The sequence below is a fragment of the Panthera leo genome, chromosome F3, assembly GCF_018350215.1.
Source record: "Panthera leo isolate Ple1 chromosome F3, P.leo_Ple1_pat1.1, whole genome shotgun sequence".
Classification (NCBI taxonomy): Eukaryota; Metazoa; Chordata; class Mammalia; order Carnivora; family Felidae; genus Panthera; species Panthera leo.
In genome coordinates, this window is record NC_056696.1 from 32,968,022 (window position 1) to 32,993,527 (window position 25,506).

At 42.8% G+C, this 25,506-nt stretch overlaps 1 protein-coding gene across 7 annotated transcripts in view; it reads right to left on the reverse strand.

Annotated features, from left to right (window-relative positions):
• Nucleotides 1-25,506, reverse strand: part of HHAT (hedgehog acyltransferase) — a 319,102-nt gene that overhangs the window by 283,180 nt on the left and 10,416 nt on the right. For 4 of the 7 annotated variants that reach the window (XR_006199132.1, XM_042926304.1, XM_042926303.1 and 1 more), the window contains exons 1-2: nt 24,255-24,393; nt 8,794-8,927 (exon numbers count right to left, since the gene is read on the reverse strand). Coding sequence is in view for 6 of the 7 variants with exons in the window: in XM_042926304.1 (XP_042782238.1) it covers nt 8,794-8,884 (91 nt within the window). In the remaining variant the exon portion in view is untranslated. Of the gene's footprint in view, nt 1-8,793; nt 8,928-13,293; nt 13,380-24,254; nt 24,394-25,506 lie in introns of those variants that run through there. The other 3 variants (XM_042926300.1, XM_042926301.1, XM_042926299.1) reach the window with 2 other exon arrangements.

Consider the following 25,506-nt stretch of genomic DNA (forward strand, 5'->3'; position numbering starts at 1 on the left):
AAATATCAGGGCTTCCTGGTGCCATGGAGTTTATTTAGAGAAACATTAACCTCGGCTCACTGAAGATTTTTAAAAACAAAAATAAAATGTCTGTGAAATGGAAATGCCAATTTATGGAAAACACCGTTCTGTTTAATATCCAACTAATCCTAATATCCAACTTTTCAGGCAGAGAGCACAGCATAACAGCTAAGCCTGGGCTCTGTAAAGCCAAAAGGATCTAGGGTAGCCTACTGTTCATTACAGAATAATCGTCACAGGAAAAAAGTGGTAGAATTTATAAATAAACCCAAGAGATTGTATTTTGAGAGAGCAAACAAATACGCTGAATAGACAAAACCTTTGTAAATTCCCTAAAGCAGGAAAAAAAAAAAAAATGAGACATGTACGTTTCAAAACATTGTATGACATGGGGCACCTGGGTGGCTCAGTTGGTTAAGTGTCCAACTTTGGCTCAGGTCATAATCTCATGGTTCATGAGTTCGAGCCCCACATCGGGCTCTGTGCTGACAGCTCGGAGCCTGGAGCCTGCTTCGGATTCTGTGTCTCCCCCTCTCTCTGCCCCTCCCCTGCTCATGCTCTGTCTCCCTCTGTCTCTCAATAATAAATGTTAAAAAAAAATTTTTTTTAATAAAAATTTTTTTTAAAAAATTAAAAACAAAAACATTATATGACCTACAACTGGATATTAATACATTTGAAAATCTCAATGAAATGGAAAAATATAGGGTGCCTTGCTGGCTCAGTAGGCAGAGAACATGACTCTTGATCTCAGGCGTGTGAGTTTGAGCCCCATGTTGGGTATAGAGATTACTTAAAAATAAAATCAGAGAGGAAAGAAAAGTATAAATTACTCGAACTGACTTCAGAAAACCTAAATATAACCTGAAATAACTGAAAGATACTGAAGTTTTCAGTGAATCTATCTATTTCCAGAGACCCCATGCCCAGACAAACTTACAAGTGAAGAATATCAAACTTTGATGCTGACATTTCGCACACTATTTAAACAGTTCCATAACATGACAGAAAATGAAAAGTTTCTCCATTCCTATTATAAAGTTAACAGAATGCTAATACTGAAATCTGATTAAGTGGAAAATAAAACCACAGGCCAACGAATCTCACTTAGAAATTAACTAAAAGAAAAAAACTTGGAAACAAGGCATGTATTTGAAAATACCACGGTCAAAGGTTTGATGTAGGAATCCATATAAACTAGACTGCAAAATTTATTTCTTTAAAATATCATGTCAACAGCTTGAAAAGGGAAAACTACGCAATCATCTGTATAGTTGCTTTAAAAATGAATTCAACATTTATTGCTAATTTTAAAAATTTAGTAAAGGGGGCTAACCAGATTCATTAGCATGATTTAAAAAAAAAAAAAAAGCAAAACTTACTCAATTTTTCAGTAATGGTAAAAACTATAGAGGGATTTCCATTAAAGTTAGAATTAAAAATTGGGTCACCTGGGTGGCTCAGTCAGTTAAGCTCTGACTTCAGCCCAGGTCATGATCTCACAGTTCATGAGTTCGAGCCCCGCGTCAGGCTCTGTGCTGACAGCTTGGAGCCTGGAGCCTGCTTCAGATTCTGTGTCTCCTTCTCTCTCTCTCTCTCTGCCCCTCCGCAGCTCATGCTCATACTTTGTCAAAAATAAATAAACTTAGGGGCGCCTGGGTGGCTCAGTCGGTTAAGCGGCCAACTTCGGCTCAGGTCATGATCTCGCAGTCAGTGAGTTCAAGCACCACGTCAGGCTCTGTGCTGACAGCTCAGAGCCTGGAGCCTGTTTCAGATTCTGTGTCTCCCTCTCTCTGACCCTCCCCCGTTCATGCTCTGTCTCTGTCTCAAAAATAAATAAACGTTAAAAATAAATAAATAAACTTAATTTTTTTTAAGTTAGAATTAAAAATAGCATTCTTTCTCAACTACTACATTGTTCTAAAAGTCCCGGCTAAACAATAACAGAAGAAACAAAACCATTAGTATCAGCTGTGGATGATATTGTCTAAACACAAAAATCAGGAAAAATCAAAGATAAGTTAATGGGACATTAAGAGAATTCAATAAACTGTTGGAATACAACATACACAAATCAAAATAAATACCTTTAGACCAGAAATAATTAGCTACAAGTTACAGGAAATACAATAGGAAAATTTCCCAATCATAAAAGGAAAAAAAAGAAAGAAAGACTCTGAATAGAAATTTTTGCAGGACCTATTATGAAGAAGGCCAGGAAACTTTATTGGGGGAAACAATAGACCTTGAATGCACAAAGAAAAAATACCATATCCCTGGGTGAAAAAGTACAATATTATAAGAATGTTAATTATTTACAAATTAATTTCTAGGCTTACTGTAATTCTAATGAAAATCCTGTTGAGATTTTTTTTAGAATAGTTTCAAATATGTATACAAGAAGAATAAACCAGTAAGAATAGCTAAGTGTGGAAATGAAGAAGGATGAATAGTAACTTACTCTATCAGATACTCAAATATTTTATAAAGCATTTTTAATTAAAACCGTGCAGTTAATGATGTGTGAACTGATTGAGAAATCAATGAAACAGAGAAGACATGCCCACCCCTCAAACAATCTGGGGTATATGTAAGAATTTAGCAATGATTGGGCCGCCTGGGTGGCTCAGTCGGTTAAGTGCCTGATTCCTGATTTAGGCTCAGGTCATGATCTCACAGTTTGTGAGGTCAAGACCCACACTGGGCTCTGTGCTGACAGCATGGAGCCTGCTGGGGATTCCGTGTCTCCCTCTCTCTGCCCCTCCCTAGCTCGCTCACAGCCAGCGCGTGCTTGCTCTCTCAAAAATAAACATTTAAAGAAAAAAATATTAAACAATGATCAAGACTGCATCATAATTCAATATAGAAAGAGTTAATTGTGTTTGGTTATCTATTTGGGAAAATTTTAATTTTTTCCCCTTCATATGATATACCAGATACATAGGAGATGGGTTAAAGAAGAAAGCTCAAGTTGCTGAAATACAAGAAGAGAGATGTTTTCCAAAAGAAGTATTACTGGCACAACCTTCCTGGAGAAGGGGAAATCTGTCTAAAACCTTAAAAATATTCATGCAGTTTGACTCTATGACTCCTCTAGAAATCCTTCTTCCAGAAATGCTTCTGAGAAAAGCTATCAGGTACAATACAACAATACAAAGAGATTCCTTATAAAATAACCATTCAACTCATACAGTTGGAACATAATGGAAGAGAGCAAACCCAAAGAAACAATAAGGAAGGAAATAAAAGCAGAAATCAATGAACTGGGGCACCTGGGAGCCTCAGTCAGTTAAGCATCCAACTTCAGCTCAGGTCATGATCTCACAGTTCGTGAGTTCGAGCTCCACATCGGGCTCTGTGCTGACAGTTCAGAGCCCGGAGCCTGCTTTGGATTCTGTGTCTCCCTCTCTCTCGGCCCCTCCCCTGCTCCCTCGCTCTCTCTCAAAAATAAACATTTAAAAAAATTAAAAACTAAAAAAGAAATCAATGAACCAAGAAAAAAAAAAAAAGGAAACAACTGAGAAAATCTAATAAAGCCACAAGCTGAAAAGATTCATAAGCTCTCTGGCACAGTTGATCAAAGCAAAAAACTAGGAGGAAGGGAGGGAAGGAGGGATGAAAAGACAAACAAGGGAGGAAATTAGGGAGACAGTGAAGGAGAAGATGTAGAACAAAATACACAATAAGAGAGAAAAGCAAACCACAGAAACAAACTATTTTAAATACGAGTATTACGAACAATACACTAACCAAACTGAAAACCCACATAAATGTATAGATCCTCAGAAAACTACAAAATGTCAAAATAGGTCCAAGAAGAAATAAATTTGAACATAAACCAATAAATAAATTGAAACAGGAGTCTAAGACGTCCCTTCCCAGATGTTTTCCCAGGTGACCTCACAGCATTCAGGTTTTCACAGATAATTCAACTGTTTTCATGTCAAGAATTACACCAGACTGACATGAAAACAACAATATACGGCCCTCTTTTAGGTGTAAGCGTTAACAGAGCTACCACATGGCATAATCTCCTCTTTCTTCATGTTAAGTGTATGCAGAGAGACATAAAAGTGTCCTACATCTACTGAACCACGAGGGCATAAACTTAACGCAGTAGGTCTGGATTAGCCACAACGTTGTCGAGCGCCAGGGGAGAGGTCACCAAGCATAGCAGATCACCACCACCCCACCCCACGTATTTCCAGATGACTTGGAGATGCTCTACGCCTGGTAGAGTCGGGAGGAAGAAGGGGTGCTCTGTTCAGTCCCTGCTGTGAATTTACCAAAAGATTCCATTTGACTAAGGCCATTAAAATCAGTCTGCTGTCCCTAATGGCCTGGCAACCGTGCTTCCACAGACAGAGCGCAGTGAACAGGATGCCTGCTCTATGCCCAGAGAAAGCAGCCGTGCAGATGCCCACTGGTGGCATTTCACTTAACGGGTAAGTTTTGAGCCTGTAATATGTTCTAGGCACTATATTTGCTCCAGATACAAATGTCCCAAAAAAGTTTACAGAAGACAGTTTTCCCAGTGACCTACTTCTACCGTGTGGGTAAACAGCACTTTTTCCCAAATTAGACAGTAAGACAAACAGTAAGTCAAACAGCATGACCACCTCTGGGTCAGCTGAGGTGTAGAAAAGCTTTGTGCTATCCACAGAAGGATTCCCTCCACCCCGATCCCAGCAGCTCCCATGACACAGAAAGGGAAAATTTTATTCCAGTGGGATACAATTTTAAAATTTAATAGAATAGACAGAAGAGCTTCCTCTTTTAAAGCAAGGTGCTTTAGGAATTAAATTATCAATAAATAGGAGAGGCAGAATAGGATAAAATATTGGGGCTAGAGTTGGACACATTGGAGTTTAAACCCAGTTCCATTGGAACTTATTAGACATGTTACCTTGGATAAATTACATTTTTCAGCCTCTGCATCCTCATCTGGGTAAAGAAGTACAACACCCATTGTGGTAAAGAGACTCCAAAGATGACCGCCATACATTCCATGCACAGGCGTGCTGCCCCAGCCATATGGAGGTATAGTCTTTCCTCCCCCTGAATCTGGACTGTGCTGTGGTTTGTTTTGACCAATAAATGAGGTAGAGGTGAGCTGTACAACTTCCCAGGCTGAGCTTCAAGAGATCCGTAGCTTCTGCTTTTGGGCACTTGCAGTACTCCCTCTTGAACCCAGCTGCACTGTTAGGAGAAATGTAAGCCATGTGGAGAGCCATGCAGACAGAACCTCTGCATGCTAGCTGACAGCCGCCCGCTGAGGTCTTGGCCAGCCATGTGAGCGAGCCACCAGATGCCTGCAGCCCCAGCTAACACAGAGCAGACCTGCCCTGCTGAGTCCAGGAGAGGTTTGCTAAAAACAAAGTCTCACAGACCACAAAAATGAATTAGTGTAATCCATAACATCAATAAGACAAAAAAGAAAAACCACATGATCATATCAATAGATGCACAAAAAGCATTTGACAAAATCCAACACTCATGTATGATTAAAAACTCTCAGCAAACTAGAGATAGAAGGGAACTTCCTCAACTGGATAAAGAACATCTACAAAAAACATACAGTAAACATCATACTTAATGGTCAGAAAGCTTTCTAAGATCAGAAAAAAGGCAAAAGTGTCCTCTCTCACCATTCCTTTTTAATATCATAATGGCAGTCCTACCTAGTGCACTAAGAAAATGAAATAAGGTATACAACATGGAAAGGAAGAAATAAAACTGTCTTTGTATGCAGATAATATGAATATCTATGTAGAAAATCCAAAAAATCTACAAAAAAAAAAAAAAAAAAAAAAACTCCTGGAACTAATAAGCAATTATAGCAAGGTTGCAGGATACAAAATAAATACGCAAAAGTCAGTTGCTTTCCTACAGATGAGAAACAAACAAGTGAAATTTAAAACTGAGAACAATACCATTTACATTAGCACACCAAAAAAGTGAAATATCTAGGTATAAATCTAACAAAATACATACAAGTTATATGTTAGGAGAACTAGAAAACTCTGATAAAAGAAATAAAAAAACTAAAAAGACAAACTGAGAGCTATTCCATGTTCATGGATATTGTTAAGAGGTCAGTCTTACTCAACTTCATCTATAGAGTCCATGCAATCCAAACCAAAATCCCAGGAAGCTCTCTTGTGGATAATGACAACATGATTCTAAAGTTTATATGGAGAGGCAAAAGATCCAGAATGGCCGACACAATATTGAAGGACAAGAACAAAGTGAGAGGACTAATATCACCCAAATTCAAGACTTATTTTTTTTTTAAAGAATACTTAGTCTAATTTTTTCTCAATGTTTATTTATTTATGAGAGAGAGAGAGACAGAGCACAAGTGAGGGAGGAGCAGAGAGAGAGGGAGACACAGAATTTGAAGCAGGCTCCAGGCTCTGAGCTGTCAGCACAGAGCCCGACACAGGGCTCAAACTCACAGACTGTGAGATCATGACCTGAGCCAAAGTCAGACTGAGCCAGCAGGTGCCCCCCCAAATTCAAGACTTGTTACAAAGCCTTATGACTCAAGAGACCGTGGTGTTGATGAAAGAACAGACAAATAGGTGAATGGAACAGAATAGAAAGCCGAGAAAAAGACCCACATAGATACAGTCAACTGACCTTTGACAAGGAGCAAAGGTAATACAACAGAGAAGAGATATTCTTTCAACAAATGCTGGAACTAAATGTCCACATGCAAAACAACTGAATCTAGATGCAGACTTTACACTCTTCACAAAAAATAATAGCAAATGGATATTATAGATCTGAATATAAACACTACTGAATCCTTAGAAGATAAGGTAGGAGAAAATCTAGATAACCTTGGCTATGGGAATTACTTTTTAGATACCAAAGACACAATGCATGAAAGAAACAATTGGTAAACTGGACTTAACCAAAATTTAAAGTATCTGCTCTGTAAAAGACACCATCAAGACAGTAAGATGACAAGCCACAGACTGGAAGAAAATATTTGCAAAAGACATGTTATCCAAAATACACAAAGAACTATTAAAACTCAAAAAGAAAATAAACAACCCAATTAAAAAATGGGCAAAGACCTGAACACCTCACCAAATAAGACTATACATATATATATATATATATATATATATATATATATATATATATATGTATGTGTATATACATATATACAGTCTTATGGCAATAAGCATATGAAAAGATTCTCCACATTACATCAGGGAAATGCAAATTAAAACAATGAGATACCACTTACACACTTACTAGAATGGCCAAAATCTGGAACACGGACATCAATTTATGGAAAAGACTGCCTCATAAGGTGAAGCCTCATGATGAAGACGGCAGAGGGACATGGTAGAAGGAGCCAGCTCTCTGACGCTATCTAGACACAATACGAGGCTTGTAACAATTATGTTGGAGGCTGTGTTTCTGCTGCCAAACGTGTCTTCAAAGTAATAAATATACCATATCATAGGGCTGTTCTAAAGATTAAATAAGACAAGATACAATACGTGAAGTATCTAATACAGTGCCTGACATAGAGTAGGTTAGCTCCTCCTACATGGGCCCTGGGAGCTCAAAGGCTCCAGTAGGGGAATGCAAATACTTGGCCAGACTTGAGAAAACAATAGTGCTCATCTACTTTAGATGATCCGTCTCTGCCACCAAGTTCCTGACTCTGAGTGGGACATATGTAGAATGGGAGAAAAGTCAATCCTGGTGATGGACATCCAAATCAGTCCGAGTAATATAGAAGGAGGTAGGTGTTCAGGGCAGAGCACTCTCAACTTTGCAATTTTAAGTGGACTTTTCGCATACTCTCCTGTCTTCAATATAAAGTCCAAACTCCTCAGATCAATATGCAATGTCCTTCACAGGCTCTCCCTGCTTTTTGATCTAGGCTCAACTCCAGCCACTGTCCCCTCACACTCTACACTCCAGTCCTCCCGAGGGGTTTGTAGTTGCCAGACCATGCTATGCTTCCTCACACCCCAAAGGCTTGTCCATTTGCTTGCAAACCCATCTCTGTCCACAGATCCTCTGACGCCTTCTCTACCTTCCTGGCTCCTGTTCTGCCTTGACAAAGCCCAGAAATTATCATCAACTAGGAAACTGTCCCTGACCACACAAGAGGCCATCTTGGTCCCTCCACATTTCTGTCTCCCATTCTTCCACAGTATGGGAAGTTTTAGTGGCACATGGCCACCAAGCTAAGGACAATGTTCCCCAGTTTCTCAGCTGTGGCCATAAAACCTGGTGCTGGTCAACTAGGGGTAAGCAGAAGTGACAAGGGTAACTTGCCCAACAGGAGGGTTTCCATACCCCTTCCTATGGGCTGAAATGCAGATTTAGTGATGATTCTTCTTCAACAAGCATATGAAAATCACTAAACACAGCAGAACGAAAGGATGAAAGGAGTCTGGGCCTCCAACACCTTGAGCTGCCTCCACATATCTCAGAAGCAATGAGGGTGGAAGAGAAACATAAGAGGTTACTGCAGATCACCTCCACAGCCTTCAATGGCCATTGAATCAAACCTTCCTATTACAGAAGACCAGCCACCGGATCACCTCGAAGTTCCAGGATGAGGGTGGAAAACTGCATTGATTCAGGTCATGGACTCAAAGTGTCCCAGACAAGGGAAAGCAAAGCAGGGTCCAAGTTATCCCAAGCCCATTAGACAATTTTTCTGACTCTTCTACCTCTGAGTACTTCCTTCCTCCTTCCTTTCTTGAGAGAAGTTCAGGAAAGCTGGGGTCTTACCTCTTGAGACTTTGTAAACTTCATAGAAAGAATATAAGTGGAAGCCTAGTGAAGCAAATAGGTAAAAAGACAGTTCCCATCGGGGCAGCATTGCTCCTCGTGACAAAGGGTCTTGGCAGACACACTGAGAGTTTCTAGGAAGAGAAACAGAAATAAAAACATTAAGCCGCAGACATGACACTAAGGAACAGAATCTTATCAGTTCACTTGCTCTCCTAAGGACCCATCACTATTTAAGGTGATTCCTTCTGCCAGTATCTGTCTGCATCTTGCATCCAACATGCACACATACACATACACGCACACACCCTGCCTGCCCCGGGTTGGGCAGGTCTTCCCTATGAGCTCCCACAGCACCCCATCTGCCTCTGCACCCCAGACAGTTGTGTGTTCAATGCCTGACACGCCTGCCTCCCCCTATGGGGTAAGCGTTTGGAGAGCAGGGACCATGATTCACTGAGTCCCCAGTAACCAACATGGGCTGTGGATTGTAGCAACAAGGGAATAGTGCTCCATGAATAATAAATGGCTTCAAATCCTGAATAGAAGAAAAGTACAGATCTCTAAAACTCTTCTAAGCCAACAGCTTTAACCTCCTCATTCTCCCCTTCAGATGTCATCTAAAGTCGTTTATATGAATGGATGAATGAAAATTACTGTCTTCCATCTTGTATAAACTTAAGGGAGGTGAATAATGTGACTCCCATCAGCTATGGCAGACACTGCTAGCAGCCCACCCCATAATGTTTAGTCTCCCTTCCTATACAGTAATGGAATTTTTAACTGAACGCATGGATGCTAAGCTCAACTATATAGTGTAGCCATGTGTGGGCATTTGAATAGCCCTGGGTGGCTCAGTTGGTTAAGCATCCAACTTTAGCTCAGGTCATGATTTCATGGTCCGTGAGTTCGAGCCCCACATCGGGCTCTGTGCTGACAGCTCAGAGCCTGGAGCTTGCTTCAGATTCTGTGTCTCCCTCTCTCTCTGTCCTCTCCCTGCTCATACTTGGTCTCTCTGTCTTCTGCTCAAATATTTGTGTATAGTCCTGCGTAGAAGGCAATGATCATCCCCTTCCTGCTGGGAAAAGCTGGAACAGCCACATGGGGACAAGAGGTGAAAGCCATGTGGAAAAATAAGATCGAGAAGCCTCAGTCCCTGACTCCGTGTACCACCTCACCCCCAAAACTTCCCTGGACCATTTATACCTATACTATCAAATGAAAGAGAAATGCACTTCCAGGTTGTTTAAGCCTCTGCTATTCTCGATCTCTCTCTTACGGCAGCCATGTCTATATTCTACGTATTATTAGAGCAGGTGATAGGAAGTCCTAAAATTCTTCAAATGAAATCATCAGCTCCCAAGCAACAAAAAGTTAGTTAAATGGCTCACATTGTTTTCCTTAAGCCTCTCAAATATGTCTCACTGTGGATGCCAAATTAAAATAGGAGCAAAATTTTAAGCCCCAAGAAAATACTTCCTCATATGGGACAGTAATGCCAAAATCAGAATTCATACATTATCTCATTTTATTTTCACAATACCCTAGTGAAGAAGGTGGAGCAAGAGAGACAGGCAATTCACAGATGACAAATGTGAAACAGGATAAGGCCCCACAGTCAGAAATAACTGAGCCAGGGCTCAAATCCAGGTCGTCAGACCACTGGGCCCCCCATGCCTCCCCTCAGCCACGGCTAGCCCCATTAATGCCCGTTCACAAAGTTACTCGTCCCTAGAGCCTGGCTCAAAATCCGCCACGCCCAAACTCCTTTCTCCAGGCTGAGACAGCAGAAAAAAAATACACACTTCGGCTTTCATAAAATAGAAGGCCAGAAGTCAGTGGTCCTCCAACCAGAGTGCCCCTTGGTAATGACCTAAACGCTGCTCAGGCAGTTTGGTCTCCTGCAACTGAAGGCATCCAGAAGTAGGCACTCGTGCTTTCAATCCCAAACACTCAGCAACAACAACACCTTCTCAGGTCCCCCTGCTATTTTTCAGAACCACTTCTGGCTTTAAACAATTCTACTCACACTTCATTTTTAAATACCTGGCATCTCCTAGAAAACTTCAGAATTTCTTTCTGGAACTTTGTGGGAATATGGTAGTCTCCACTTTAGTGGGAAGTTAACTTTAACCTCTGGGTTTTAGGAGTCTCCTTTCAAAGGATGTTAGTATTATATTGGATGGTCTCCTCACCTCATTAAGAATATGTGATTAGTTGGGGCGCCTGGGTGGCTCAGTCAGTTAAGTGTCCGTCCGACTTCAGCTCAGGTCATGATCATGCGATTTGTGGGTTCGAGCCCTGCATCGGGCTCTGTGCTAAAAACTCAGAGCCTGGAGCCCGCTTAGGACTCTGTGTCTCCCTCTCCCTCTGCCCCTCCCCCATTTGTGCTGTGCCTCTCTGCCTTTCAAAAATAAACATTAAAAAAAATTTTTTTTTACAAATATGTGACTAGCAAGGGCTGAACTCCTAAAAATGCTACTGAAATGTGAACATAATCTTAAAGATTAAATGAAAATTCTAGAAGCCCTGCTGTTTAGCAGCTTTTCAGGGACACTGTCTTCTAGGACAATTCCTCTGCATTAACAAGTTAACTTTCGGGGAACTAGAAACACTTCCGTTTTTGGTGCTCTTCGCTGTACTGTGTATATCTTGCAGACCCACACAAAGATACACAGTCATGAGCAACAAAGCGGCAGGGCTGTATCTTCTCATCTAAAATTTGGGGACTGGACCAAATAGCCTCCATCTGCCAGCACGCTGGGAAATTCTGCACCAAGCAGACCTAGGGGGGAGTCCCGGCTCTGCCATTTGCTGGCTGAGGAACTTGAGTGGGTCACAACCTCTTAGATAGGTTTCCTCATGGGGCTGTTGAATGAATTAAATGTAAAATGCTTCTCCAAGGCCTGGCACAGAATTAGTACCCAATACATATTAGCTACGATCCGTCCAACAGGACCAGTTAGTGAATTTAATTCCTCAGAAGCCTACCTCGCCAGAGCCTGGTTTTTCTTCCTGAGCTGATGAAATATCACTGACCCTCCGTGGGGCGTGGCCATGCCCTCTGCTGCTGAACGGCATCCCCAGAGCTCTTGCTAAGGTCTCACACCTTGTCCACACCCCAGCCCAACCCCAGGCCACCAGACAGCAAACACACGGTCCTTGGAGGCCACCTGGACAGCTTTCTGCCCAACACATCTTCCTCACCACTACTTTGCTAATCCTCAAAGGAATTACATGCATACTCCCTCCTGTCTTATTTCATCCCTCACAGTTCCAGGAACGCCACCTCAAAACTCTACCACACAGGCACTCAAGTGTCCTTAACAGTCCTCTCCTCCCAACACCACTCTTTTTAACTCTTGCCCACCCATCTCAAGAAAATTCCTGGGGCACCTGGGTGGCCCAGTCAGTTGTTAAGTGTCTGACTCTTGATTTCAGCTCAGGTCATGATCTCACATTTCGTGAGATCGAGCCCTGCATCAGGCTCTGCACTGACAGCGTGGAGCCTGCCTGGGATTCTCTCTCTCCCCTCTCTCTCTCTGCCCCTCCCCAGCTCTCACTCTCTCACTCTCTCTCTTTCTCTCCCCCCTCTCTCAAAATAAACAAACATTGAAAAAAAAGAAAATTCTTCTCCCCGGTGTGTTCTTCCATATTCATTTCAGCTGTGCCCTCAGAAATGAAATCAGAGTAGATACATTTTAAAGCATTTAATGACCCAACAGCATCAAAGAAAAGGCAAGTTGGGACATTGGAGAATATAACTAGAACTTTTTTAAAATGCGCAAACCCATAAAGGTGCCCAAACACTCAGAAAATTCTCAAGTTTCTATTTCTCATTCTCTAAATAAGCATGTCAAGTTCTATTTCTCATTCTCTAAATAAGCATGTTCTTTAGGGATGGGCTATCACAATGAAATCAAAGAGGTTCTTCCTCAAATGTGTAGGTAACACTTTGCTGTCCTTCACGCATGGATCCAGTCCTGCAGCAGCATTAGCAGCTAAGTGGGCATCTGTGAGACCGCCTAGAAACTAATCACCATTTGTAAATTACATCTGCAGGAAAAGCCAATCTATAGCAGTACAGCCTGTGTTTAGTAAATGTCTACCTGATCAATCTACATACACGAGGCTGTACCATTCATACATGAGAGCTAAGGAGGGATGCAAAGATGTATGACAGGAGAGGGAAGTGTCTGAGAACACTCCCACCTTAACGGGAATATTGGTCAGGACTATGAAGAAGCAAAAATGTAGCTAGTGGAGGTGAAGGGAAAGCAAGAGCCATGTGGCAGAGGGCCTTAAACATACAGGATTACAAATTTGGATTTGATTTGCTGAAGAAACCTCAGGCTTGTAAGCCAATCGAACTATTTGAGTGAAGTTCAGGAAGAAGTCCTTTGACGCTGTGGTAGTGTAGAGGCAGAGAGGGCAGCGATTTGGGTGGAAGTACAGAGAAAGTGCTAGAACCAAGCAACACAAAGGAAAATTAAGTCATACCTGGCTTGAAATTAGTCCAGGAGGCAGAAGGATTAAAGAAGAGGAAAACTACGAACATAGAACAGCAACTCCAAGCTGGAAGACCAGAGTATCTCAGGAGCTAAGTATTATTGATGATAGGAAGATATCTGAGGTAAACGAAGACAAAGAGGTAGAAAGGACATTTAACGTTAGGTGTTGGAAGGAAATCACAGCAGGTTTCTCTGGGATCAAAGGGAAAGAAGTTAGACTGGAGTAACAAGGAACTTTACCTACATATTGGGGTGCAAGAGCCTCTGAGGCTGGGCATTCGAAAGAAGTATTTATCTGGGGGCTGTAGAACTCAAGAGACCCACGGAATAAAATCTTCGCTGTAAAAAGGCAAGAATTCCTCAGCTAACAGTTTTTTCTATACCGAAGTAACTCACATTTGCATTTACTTTGTAATTTAACACTCCACCTGCTTTCAAAGATACCATCTACTCTAATCCTCACCAGGAGGGCTAACTGTTAGCTCTTTTTCAGGAATCAGAATCCTGCTTGGGAGGGGGGGGGGGGGCAGGCAGCGATCTGCCCAAGCACACAGAACAGCCAGTGAGGAACAAAAAACAAGAACCCAACTTCCCAGCTCCGCTTTTACAGGCAGAAATCCTATTCCTTAATCTTGGCAGAGAAGCATAGCTCACTATGCCAAACCCCAAACTGTGCATAAACATAACTTGTGTAAGATGCTTTGCCCCAGCGATTTCCAATACCACTTTATTTTTGATGCATGCAACAAATGGATTCGACAACCACTTCCATTTCAAACGTTTCCTGCTCCTCAGTCTTGATACCTAGCACTGAATGAGCTATAACCACATATCCACATGCACCAGAGGACTGTAACACAGCACTCTTAGCACTGAGCTAACAATCCTTAGATACCAGCGTCACCACGATCACTTCTACCAACTGTTGCTCCATTGTCCTAAAACTGAAATCTTCCTCTAATGGCTTTTCTTATAGTTCGGTAACAGCTGTACTATAGTAAGTGCCAGTTACAGGTTATCTATGCTAAGAAAGAACTTTACAAGGATTAGCCAATCGTCACAACAACTTTTTAAGGTTGCTACTTCTGGTACCCTCATTTAACACAAGCAAACTAAACCAAAGCCCAGAAAGGTCAAGAAACTTGCCCCAGATCAGACAGCTAATAAGCAGCAGAGCTTAGCTTCATACCCACCAAGTCCAACCCCAGAGCCTTCCGTCAGCCACCTCCCTATTCTTACAGAGTGCACCAGATTCATTTTTTTTTCAAGGTCTATGATGAAACCAATCTGTCAGGAAAGCTAGATGGTAATACAAGCTACACACAAGCAAAAGAAAATTTTAAAGTTATATGTAATTAGATACTCCCTTTAGGAAGAAAAGAAAATTTGTAAATCAACTAGATGTAATCAAAATACACCCGAACCATCTAGCTCGTACATTCCTTAAAAGATTGACTGAAGAAGACAAACTAAACCAAACCAATTTACTCAGATATAAGAAGGGGGAGTCAGCAGTTACACAGAGATAAGGGCCAAGTAAAATTGAAATCATTCTAAATTTAGGAACAAATTTAGCACTCTAGAAGTCACAAAGTAGTAAAAGTAAAAAGAGCATGTGCACACTGAAATGACGATGGCTTTCAAGAAAATGAAATAGTAGGGCAATATTCTAACACAGTGGGAATAACTGTTAGGAGACTTGCTCTTTTCTAGGGTCCCATCTGATGAAACAGAAACTTATTTTGCAGAACATAAATTACAGGGCTCTCACCAGGAAACCAAATCCAGACACACCGTGTCTTCTCACATCAGTTTTCCCCAAACCCTACATAAGAGTCTTCCAAAGAGTCTTATTCTTTTACTCGTGCAACACTAACGAAAAAAAACCACTTCTCCAAACCCAAAAAACCCTTCACTAACACGGGGATGATTAGGTGGGTTGGAGGAGGTCTGCTGGACTGGGCAGAATGTCTAATCACAGAGTATTTTTAAATACACACACTAGTTCCAAGTATGCACCAAAACCTCATGTATCGGTTTTGTATCACTGCACAATAAACAACACATAGCAGCTTAAAACGACAAAGATCCATTTTCGTCATGATTCTTTGGGACGCGATCCAAGCCATTCTGCTGATCTTACCAGGCATCACTCACGTGACTAAGTCACCACACAGCTCAACAGGGACTGGAGGGGCCAAGATGACCTCACCCGTGTCTAGCGTCAGGTGCCCGCTGTCAGCTACGGGCAGCGCCTCTCCACGTGGGCACTCAGTAGGCCTGACCCTTCACAGCATGGTGGCTTCAGGGGTTCAAAAGACCAAAGGCAAATGGGGCAAGGTCTCTTAAGGTGCAGGCTCCAGAATTCACAAAGCCTTTTCTTGGTCAAAAGACCAGTCCAGACCCAAGCAGGAAGAGAAGAGCGATTCCATCTAATTTTGAGAGCACAGCAATGACAACTTCAGAGGGGGCAGGGACACAGCCTACCATTCCAGTATGTCAGAGTTACTAATACATCAATTCCGGAAAGTTAGTGGGAAAACTACAGTTCACAAGAGAGCTTTAGTACACGTCACAAAAGTTGTTATTTTGTATATAAAATGAAAAAAAATACATGTTCCCCAGATCAGAATTTCAAAATCAGTAGGGCCCCTACGGCCATCTGGTCTCATCTCTAGCCAATTTGGGAATTCCTTTTACTATAACCTACCTATTTCCCATAACATCACGAGGCAGGGAAACGTTTTCTAAGAGGTCCTGATTATTATCCTGCTGTTTCCTCAAACTGTCAAAAACCATCCCCTCTATTTTTAAAAAACCTTCTGCCACTTAGTCTGATTGTACCTTCTGGAACCAAAGGCATGGAGGCAGGGTCACAAGAGGATTTAGAGATGGCTCTGGAGTCAGAATGCCAAAGTCCAAATCCCAGCTTTGCTACTTTCCAGCTGTATGCCCTAGGACAAGTTGCTAACCTCTCTGTGCCTCAATTTCCTGCTCTATAAACAGGGATAACAGCACCCCTCACGGGATGCTGTGAGGATTAAATGAATTTACAAAGAGATAAACAGTGCCTTGGGCATAGTAAGTTCTAAAATGCTATTCTTTTTGTTTTTAATGTTATTGTTCTTATACTAAAAAGGCTTAATTCTTCTCTCCAATAATACTCCTTTGAATATTTAAAGACAATTAATGACACACACTCCATCCCAAACCCTCTTCCAGGGCACACATCCATGAGTCCTTCAATCATTTCTTCAGTGACTTGGTTCCTAGACCCTTTACTATTCATTCAGTCAATTGTCTCTTTATAGTATGGGTACCTAGACCTGAACTTAAAACTCCAGATGTGGCACAGAGAGTAGGGCAAGACCATCACTTCTATTCTTCCAGAAACTACACTTCAAATAATGAAGTCTTAGATGCATTTCATTTAACACGTATCAGTGAGCTCCTGAGACTGAGGGACTGTGCTATTTATGAAGACAAAATATAAAATCCCATCTGTGAGATCCCCCAAATAGGGCTCTCCCAGAAATGCCCATGTGCTAATCCCTGGAACCTGTAAATATACTTCCTTACAGATCAAAGGTATTTTGCAGCCATCATTAAGTTAAAGATGAGGACATTATCCCTGATTATCCACACAGACCCAATGCAGTCACAAGGGTCCTTCTGGGAGGGTCAGAGTAAGGGACCACAAGCAAAGCAAAGCAAAGCCTCCCCTCGAGCCTCCAGAAGGAACAGCAGCCCTGCCCAGCCATTTTGGACTTCTGACCTTCAGAACTGCAAGGTAATAAACTTGGGTTGTTTTAAGCCACTAAATTTGTACTAGTTTGTTACAGAAACAATAGGAAACATAACACACCTGCCACTTGGGAGAAAAGTATCTAACTGAAAGGATTTACATTTAAAAAATCAGAATTTTTTTTTTTTTTTTTAAGTAGGCTTCCTGCCCAGCGTGGAGCCCATTGTGGGGCTTGAACTCACAACCCTGAGATAAAGACCTGGGCTGAGATCAAGTGTCTGACGGACACCTAACCAACTGAGCCACCCAGGCACCTCAAAAATCAGAATATTTTTAATCTGCTATAAACTTAAATTGCCAGAAAATTAAATCTAAAACAAAATTTTGCATTCAGTTCTCAACTTGACATTTTTTAGTTTCTACCTCACACTGATATCAGTCTTAATATCAAACAGAGCTCTAAGTCTTTTTATATCAACTGCAATTAAGCCATACCTCTGCTGTTAAAGACTGCCAAAAAGGAGTCACTTTTATAAATCCCTAGTTCACAAAAGCTACTGATGTGATATTACACTGTCTCCACTGAAAATTCTCAACCTGTTTTGAGCCTTTTTAATCACCAAGAGTCATGCCAACTATGTCTTACACTCCCCAGATTAGGGGCATCTGAATGAATCAAAAATTTTTATAATACACTATTTTAAGTAAACTTTGTATTAAAATGTACTTAAATTAAAATTAAGACTTTCAAAAAGCAGACTCACTCCAGTAATTGCCTTCAGATTTAAAGCAAAATGCCTCAAAAGTCCTGTGTGTCCTTTCCTGTAACTCCACTAAAGGTCACCACGAGCCTGACTCCTATCGTCCTAGTTTATTCAGTTGTGCCTGGCTTTGAACTTCATATAAATAGAATTACATAGCATTTACTCTGTTGTGTCTATTTCCTTTTTGTTCAGCTCTTCTTTATATATTTTTTTAAGTTTATTTTTGAGAGAGATAGACAGTGAGCATGCAGAAACTGGAAGGAGTAGACAGAGGGGTCAGGGAGGGAGAGAGAGAATCCCAAGCAGGTTCCATACTGGCAGCGTAGAGCCCCACGTGGGGCTTGACCTCACGAACCGTAAGATCATGACCTGAGCTAAAATCAAGAGTCGGTTGCCTAACCACCTGAGACACCCAGGCGCCCCTCTTTTTGTTCAGCGATATGGGAGGCTCATCCATGTTGTATATGAGTCAATGATCTGTTCATTCTCATTACTAAAGAGTATTCCACTCTATAAACTACTCTGCATTTATCCATTCTACTGTTGATGAACATGTGGGTTGTTTCCAACTTGGGGCCGGTATGAACAGTACTGTTCTGTCCATCCTCTTACACGTCTTTCAGCACACATATGTATGCCTTTACTACTGTGTTTATCTGAGGATGGAGCAGCTGGGTCATAGGAGATGTGTGTGTCCAGCTTTAGTAAATGATACACCAATTTCCAGAACATTTGCTCTAATTGTTATACCCATCAGCAACGTAGGAGAGTTCCAGTTCACCCATTACCCAACCAGGACAGGTATCCCCCACTTTTTGAAAGTTCAGGTTATGCCACTCCACTTTTACAAAAGACCTACATTAGTACCCGTTTTTGTTAACCAAAAGAAATCCCAAGATGATTTTTCACTTTTACGAAAAAAAGGCAAAAAGAGAAAATGGCATTGTGTTTGTTTTGCAGCCAAGCACCCCAAGCAGCAAAAGTGGCCCCCCTCAAGCTCCTTCCCAAGGAACTACACTGAGCATCTCAGCATCATGCCATCAGAGCTTTGAATTGTATCTGTGGGCATCTGTGCTCGATCTTGATTTACATCATGCCTTCACTAGCAAAATGTGTCCTAAGGTACCAGAAATGCCTAGAGGATCCTGGGTGGCTAAGTTGGTTGGGCATCCAACTTCCACTCATGTCGTGATCTCACAGCTCCTGAGTTTGAGCCCCAGGTCAGGCTCTGTGCTGACAGCTCAGAGCCTGGAGCCTGCTTCAGATTCTCTCTGCCTTTCTCGCTGCCCCACTCCTGCTTGCGTGCATGTGTTCTTTCACTCTCAAAAATAAACAATAAAAAAAATTTTTTTTCTTAAGAAAAAGCCTAAAAGGGGTTATTTTGGGGGTCTGGGAATGCTCAAAAATTTTTCCATATAAATTAATGGTTAATTGCTTCTTCGCTTCAGGTTACAAAAGATTTCACAAGAACAATCTGCTTTCAGATATTGAGGGAAGCCTGTACTTAGTCTACCTTTTTTTTTTTTTTTTTTTTAATATTTTTAAGAGAGAGAGCACAGGCAGGGGAGGGGCAGAGAGAGAGAGAGAGAGAGAGAGAGAGAGAGAGAGAAAATCTGGAGCAGGCTCCAGGCTCTGAACTGTCAGCACAGAGACCAATATGGGGCTCCAACTCAGGAATAGCAAGATCATGACCTGAGCCAATGTCAGACACTTAACCAACTGAGCCACCTAGGCGCCCTTCACAGCCTGCTTTTAACCACTCTGGTGACTATAGAGTGATGGCCCACTAATTTTAATTTGCATTTCCCTAATTACTAATGAAGTTAACCCTCTTTTCATGTGTTTAAGAATTGGGAGATCCTCATTTAGGAAGTGACTTGCCCATTTTTCTACTGGGCTGTCCATTTTTTTCTCAATGATTTGTAGAAGTTGTTTCTAAATTCTGGGTATAAGTTCTTTATTGGATATATGTATTACAAATATTTTCACCTATTCCCTAGCTTGCCTGCTCACTCCCCTTATGGATTCTTTAGATGAACAGAAGTTCTTACCAATATTTTCCATTTTGTGTACTATTCAATAAACCTTTGACTGTCCCTAGGTAATGAAGATATTTTACTTTGCTTTCTTCCAGAAATTTTATTATTTCAGCTTTCACATTTAGGTGTAAGATACAGCTTGATTAATGTTTGCATATGAGATGAGATGATTAAGATTCATTTTGTCCATATGAAGATCCAATTGGCCCAGCATTATTCACCGAACTGGCCATCGTTTCTCCACTGCACTGTGTTGTCTCTTTTGTCACAAACCACACATGTGTGAGCCTGATTATGGATTCTCTACTCAGTTCCATGGTCTGCCTAGCATTGTACCAATACCATATTAACATAACACATATTGATCTAGTCATCCAAATTTGCTTTTTCTTAGATTGCCCATAATTTCCAAATAAATTTTAGAACTGGCTTATCAACTTCTCTTTTTAAGAAATCTGCTAGAATTGTGACTGGGATTGTACTAAAGCTGTAAATTTATTTTCAGAGCAATGACATACCCTCCATTGTTTAAATCTTTAATTGTTTGCAATAATGTTTTAGCTTGCAAAAAGTTATCATGTATCAGTGTTGGATTTTGTCAAATATTTTTTCTCTTTATGTGAATGTGGTTAAATTACATTTATTTTCTTTTTTTTTTTTTTTTTTTTTTTCAACATTTATTTATTTTTGGGACAGAGAGAGACAGAGCATGAACGGGGGAGGGGCAGAGAGAGAGGGAGACACAGAATCGGAAACAGGCTCCAGGCTCTGAGCCATCAGCCCAGAGCCTGACGCGGGGCTCGAACTCACGGACCGCGAGATCGTGACCTGGCTGAAGTCGGACGCCCAACCGACTGCGCCACCCAGGCGCCCCAAATTACATTTATTTTCTAATGTTAGCCAAAGCTTACATTCCTAGGATAAGTCCAAATTGGTCATGGTTTAGTATCCTTCTCAGACTGTTAGATTTGATTTACCAATACATCATTTTGCATCTTTTCCATGGGACTATGGCCTGTAATTTTCTTGTAATGTCCTTATCAAGCTTTAGTAACAAGGTTATGCTGGCCTCATAAAAGCAGCTAGGGAGTGTTCCCTCTTTTTTTTTTTTTTTTTTTTTTAATGTTTGTAATATTTCCCTTATAAAGCCATGTAGGCTCAGAAATTTTGCTTTGGAAAGGATTTTAACTCCAAATGTCATTTCTTTAATAGATACAGGAGTACTCAGCTTTTATCATGTCTTAGATAAGATGTTTTATTAAAAAGTGCCCATTTCGGGGTGCCTGGGTGGCTCAGTTGGTTGAGTGGCCAACTCTTGATTTCGGCTCAAGTCATGATCCCAGGGTCATGGGATAGAGACCCACGTCAACCCCCTGCTTGGAATTCTTTCTCTTCCTCTGTCCCTCTCCCCTGCTTGTGCATGCACACTCATGCACGCATATGCGTGTACACTCTATGTGTGTGTGAGTGTGTGTGTGTGTATAAATAATAAAACATTTTTAAGGCCCATTTCATCTGAATTTTCAGCCATTACCAAAACTATTCACAAAAACATCTTAAAATCTTTTACATGTCTGTGGAATATACAGTGATAACACCTTTTTCTTCTCTGGCACTGGTAATATCATACACCATTAAGGTTCATACCCACTCTCAAAAAAAAAAAAAAAAAAAAACAACAACAACAACAACAAAACCTCCCCTGGGGGTGCCTGGGTGGCTCAGTCGGTTGGGCGTGAGTCACTCACATCTCATGGTTTGTGAGTTCAGAGCCCCGCATCGGGCTCTGTGCTGATAGCTCGGAGCCTGGAGCCTGCTTCGGATTCTGTGTCTACCTCTCTCTCTCTGCCCCTCCCCTGTTCATGCTCTCTCTCTCTCTCTCAAAGATGAATAAACTTAAAAAAAAATTTTTTTAAATAACCTCTCCTGTACTATATGACACACACCCACTATCACAAGAATATTCTCCAGCAGCATTATCCATAGAAGAGGCAGAGCAAGTGGAGTATGTAAACAATCCGGCAATTCCCTCTCAACAGCTTTTATCACCAGAAACAACCACACCTGAGTAAAAGGAGACACTAACTGAAAGTTAATAGGTATTTATAATGCTCTAGGGTGGCCAGCAAGCACTCAGAAGAAAAACACCAAGTAGGGTTTGTAACCTAGGATACCCACCTCCAAGGTGGCCATAGGGAAAATTCAGGGGGCCATGAACCTATAAATTCTCTCATACATCTTTATTTTCATGAACCTCTAACTGAAATGCAGGATTTCATTTACTATACACGTGGACAACAAACCATACTAATAAGAGCAGTTCTGGCAACTTCGTCACCAGTAAAAGTCAGATACTTTCATACCATAGTGCACCTGCTGCAAATACCTCGAAATATCATTTAGTGCACCTCCAGTCCACCTGGAGGACTCGGTTGAATGTCCAGCTTCAGCTCAGATCATGATCTAGCAGTTTGAGTTCAAGACTCACGTCAGGCTCTGTGCTGACAGCTCGGAGCCTAAAGCCTGCTTTGGATTCTGTGTCTCCCTCTCTCTCTGCACCCCCCCACTTCAAAAATGGATTGAACATTAAAAAAAAAATTTTTTTTTTCTAGGGGAGCCTGGGTGGCTCAGTCGGTCAAGCATCCGACTTTGGCTCAGGGCATGATCTCATGGTTTGTGAGTTCGAGCCCTGCGTGGGGCTCTATGCTGACAGCTCAGAGCCTGAACCCCACTTTGGATTCTGTGTCTCCCTTTCTCTCTGCTTCTCCCCTGCTCACACTCTGCCTCTCTCTCCTTCAAAAATAAACAAACATTCAAAAAATAATTTGAAAATTGGCTTCTCCAGGGGTGCCTGGGGGGCCCAATGGGTTAAACATCTGACTCTTGGTTTCACCTCAGGTCATGATTCATGAGTTTGAGCCCTGCATCAGGCTCAGCACTGACAGCACAGAGCCTGCCTGGGATTGTCTCCTTCTCTCTCAAAAAAAATAAACTTTTTTTAAAAAATTGGCTTCCCCTAACTCCAAAAAGATCCATGGCAACCCCCCCTCCAAAAAAAACGGGGAAAAACCTACAAGGAATCAAGGATTTCACGTAAGTTAGGAACTCTAGTGCAACAATTAAGGAGCACCTCACCTTGGCCAGGCCCTGAGCTGCAAGCAGGAAACACACTGATAAGTACCACCTAGGCTGACTAGTTCCTGATGTTACCAGAGTTCCCACAAACATCTAGCCTCCCACAATAATAACTGCTCTCTCCAGAGACTTGGCCTTCACCTTAGTCTATCTAACCTGCTTCCCAAGGAGGGAGCTAAATAAGCAGTAGATACAGCACAGGCTTTGATCTAGAAAAGGGAGTGTAAAACTCGGCCCTGAAATTTACCAGTTTGTGCCACTGGCATCTCCTCCCAGTCTTTTCTTCTGCTGTGAAAAGGGATAACACCATCTATCCTTCCCAGTGGTTTTAAGGTTTAAAAATAATAGGTTTAAAGCACCTGACAAGCGCATCGTCATTGTTAACATTAGTTGAATCGTTCAGGTCAGAACTGACTGTCCCTATCCTCTACTAATTACAGGGACTGCCACAGAGAAAAGTGAGAATTATTACAGGAAAGATGGAGCATTACGAATGGAAGGAAAAAAACACTGTACTTATAAAAACCACCACCTCTTCAGTGAAGCCCTTCTTCTCATGTTCCCATCGCACTTAATCAAGTAAGTACTTGTTAGCACCTAAGTGCCTAGCTCTGCGAATGAATGAGGAATACAACATAGAAATATTGAGTCTCATTTCCATAAAATGCAAACCACCAAGGACGCCAACTTCTAGTTGGCCCTGATCCAAGAGCCAGGAACCAAGGAAGCAGCACATTTCTTAACACCAAGGCCACCCCAGTACCTGGCCCGCCCACTTTGGTGAGAACTGCGGGGAGGAGGGCCTTTCCAAGTAAAGACCGGTGCCCCTGGAGGCTAGACTTCGAAGAGGGAAACTGAGTCTGAAGAATAGAAAGCAAAATAAATCTCTAACTTTGGGGTGGGGGGGGAGAGCACTGGAGCCGCAGCAGTAGGGCAGGCGCACGTCTAACACCGCCGAGGAGACCAGAGGGAACCAGGGACCAAGCCCGGGGAGAGGCCGCTGGCGGGGACGTGCGCGGACTCGGCGGGGCCTGCGGGAGCCCCGCCACCGCGCCCGGAGGCCGGCCTGGCACGGGGCGCAGGGCCCGCCGCCTTTGTCTCCACCGCGCGACGGGGAGCCTCCTCTGCCCCGCCCCCGGGCACGGAAGCAGGAACCCGAGTAGGAAACGGAAAGCTCCTGGAGCATTTGTTTCTCAAGGGAGTACACCGAAGCACGAAAGTCAACACCTAACCTCCCCGGGACCCGCTGCGGTCCCCGGCTACCAACCTCCGGGCTGTCCCGGGCAGCGGCGGCGGCGTTCACGCGCGCCACGAGTCCCCAACAACCCTCTCGGCACTTCCGAGTCCCGGCGGCTGCGGCGGCGGCCCGCTTCCCGGGAAGCCGCCCTCTTCCCCGGGAGCGGCGGTTGGAGGAGCTGCCCGGCGCACGTGCTCGGAGAGCGCGCCCCCGCCGCCGCGCCCGCGCGCCCTCGGCTCCGGGCGGCCCGGCTCGGACACGCGCAGCGCTCCGGGAACGGGGACGGCCGGCCTCTCGTCTCGGGTGTGCGGGGCTCCGACGGAGGGGGACCCCCGAACTCCCCGGCTCGCCCGCGCGGGGAGGGCCCGGGTTCCTGTGCTGAGCGGCGCGCTGGCCTGTCCCCTAACCGTTTGCTAGTTGCAGGCTAGCACTTTCGGAGCGGAAATCACCTGAAACTCCAGGTGGGCTCTAAATCCAGCCCAGTGGTCCCCACGGGCGAGAGGAGGTGGCCTGGTGGGGTGGAAAGAGGGCGGCCTTTGCGGCCCGGCTGCTTGACCCTCTTGCCGGGAGAACTTAGCCCCTGTGAGCCTCCCAGCCCTCCTCCGTCTAGCGGAAATAAGCTCCCCTGCTTTCCTGGAGAATAAGTAAAGACCGAATGGGATGAACGGTATCACCTGTAAAGCAATTTACGAAGATAATCACCACTGCAAAACTGTATGTCAGTGATTTAGAATGGGCTATAAAAACTAGAAGCGACTTCTGAGCGCTGTTACCCAGAAGACGCCAAGTCTGCCAGAGTTGCACAGATTTACCTGAGCAAGAGAATCACCTGGACTCTTGTTAAAATCAGAGGCTTCTGGATCCCTCTTCGAACCAATGGAATCAGACTCCCCAGGGAAGGGGTGTCTCAGGTGGCTCTATGTAAATGTGGATAACTCTGCCTTAGGCAGCAGGGAAACACAGAGACTCTAACTTTAATCTAGCAGTCATTGAAATAGTCCAGGAGGTTATCTTTCTGATTGCAAAATTCTCTGAGAAACTAGAGTATAAACTCTCTCAGAGCAGGAACTATCCTCTCTTTCAGCTCCCACCATCCCTGTTCCCAACGGCTAATATATGATGGTGTTAGGTAAGCAGGTGTTAATATTCCAGCCCCAAGTAGAAGTGCCAGATGTATCAAATAAGAACACAGGCTGCCCAATTAAAATTGAATTTCAGATGAACAGCCAATACTTTTGTAGAATCAGTATGGCCCATGCAACATTTGGGATATACTTACACT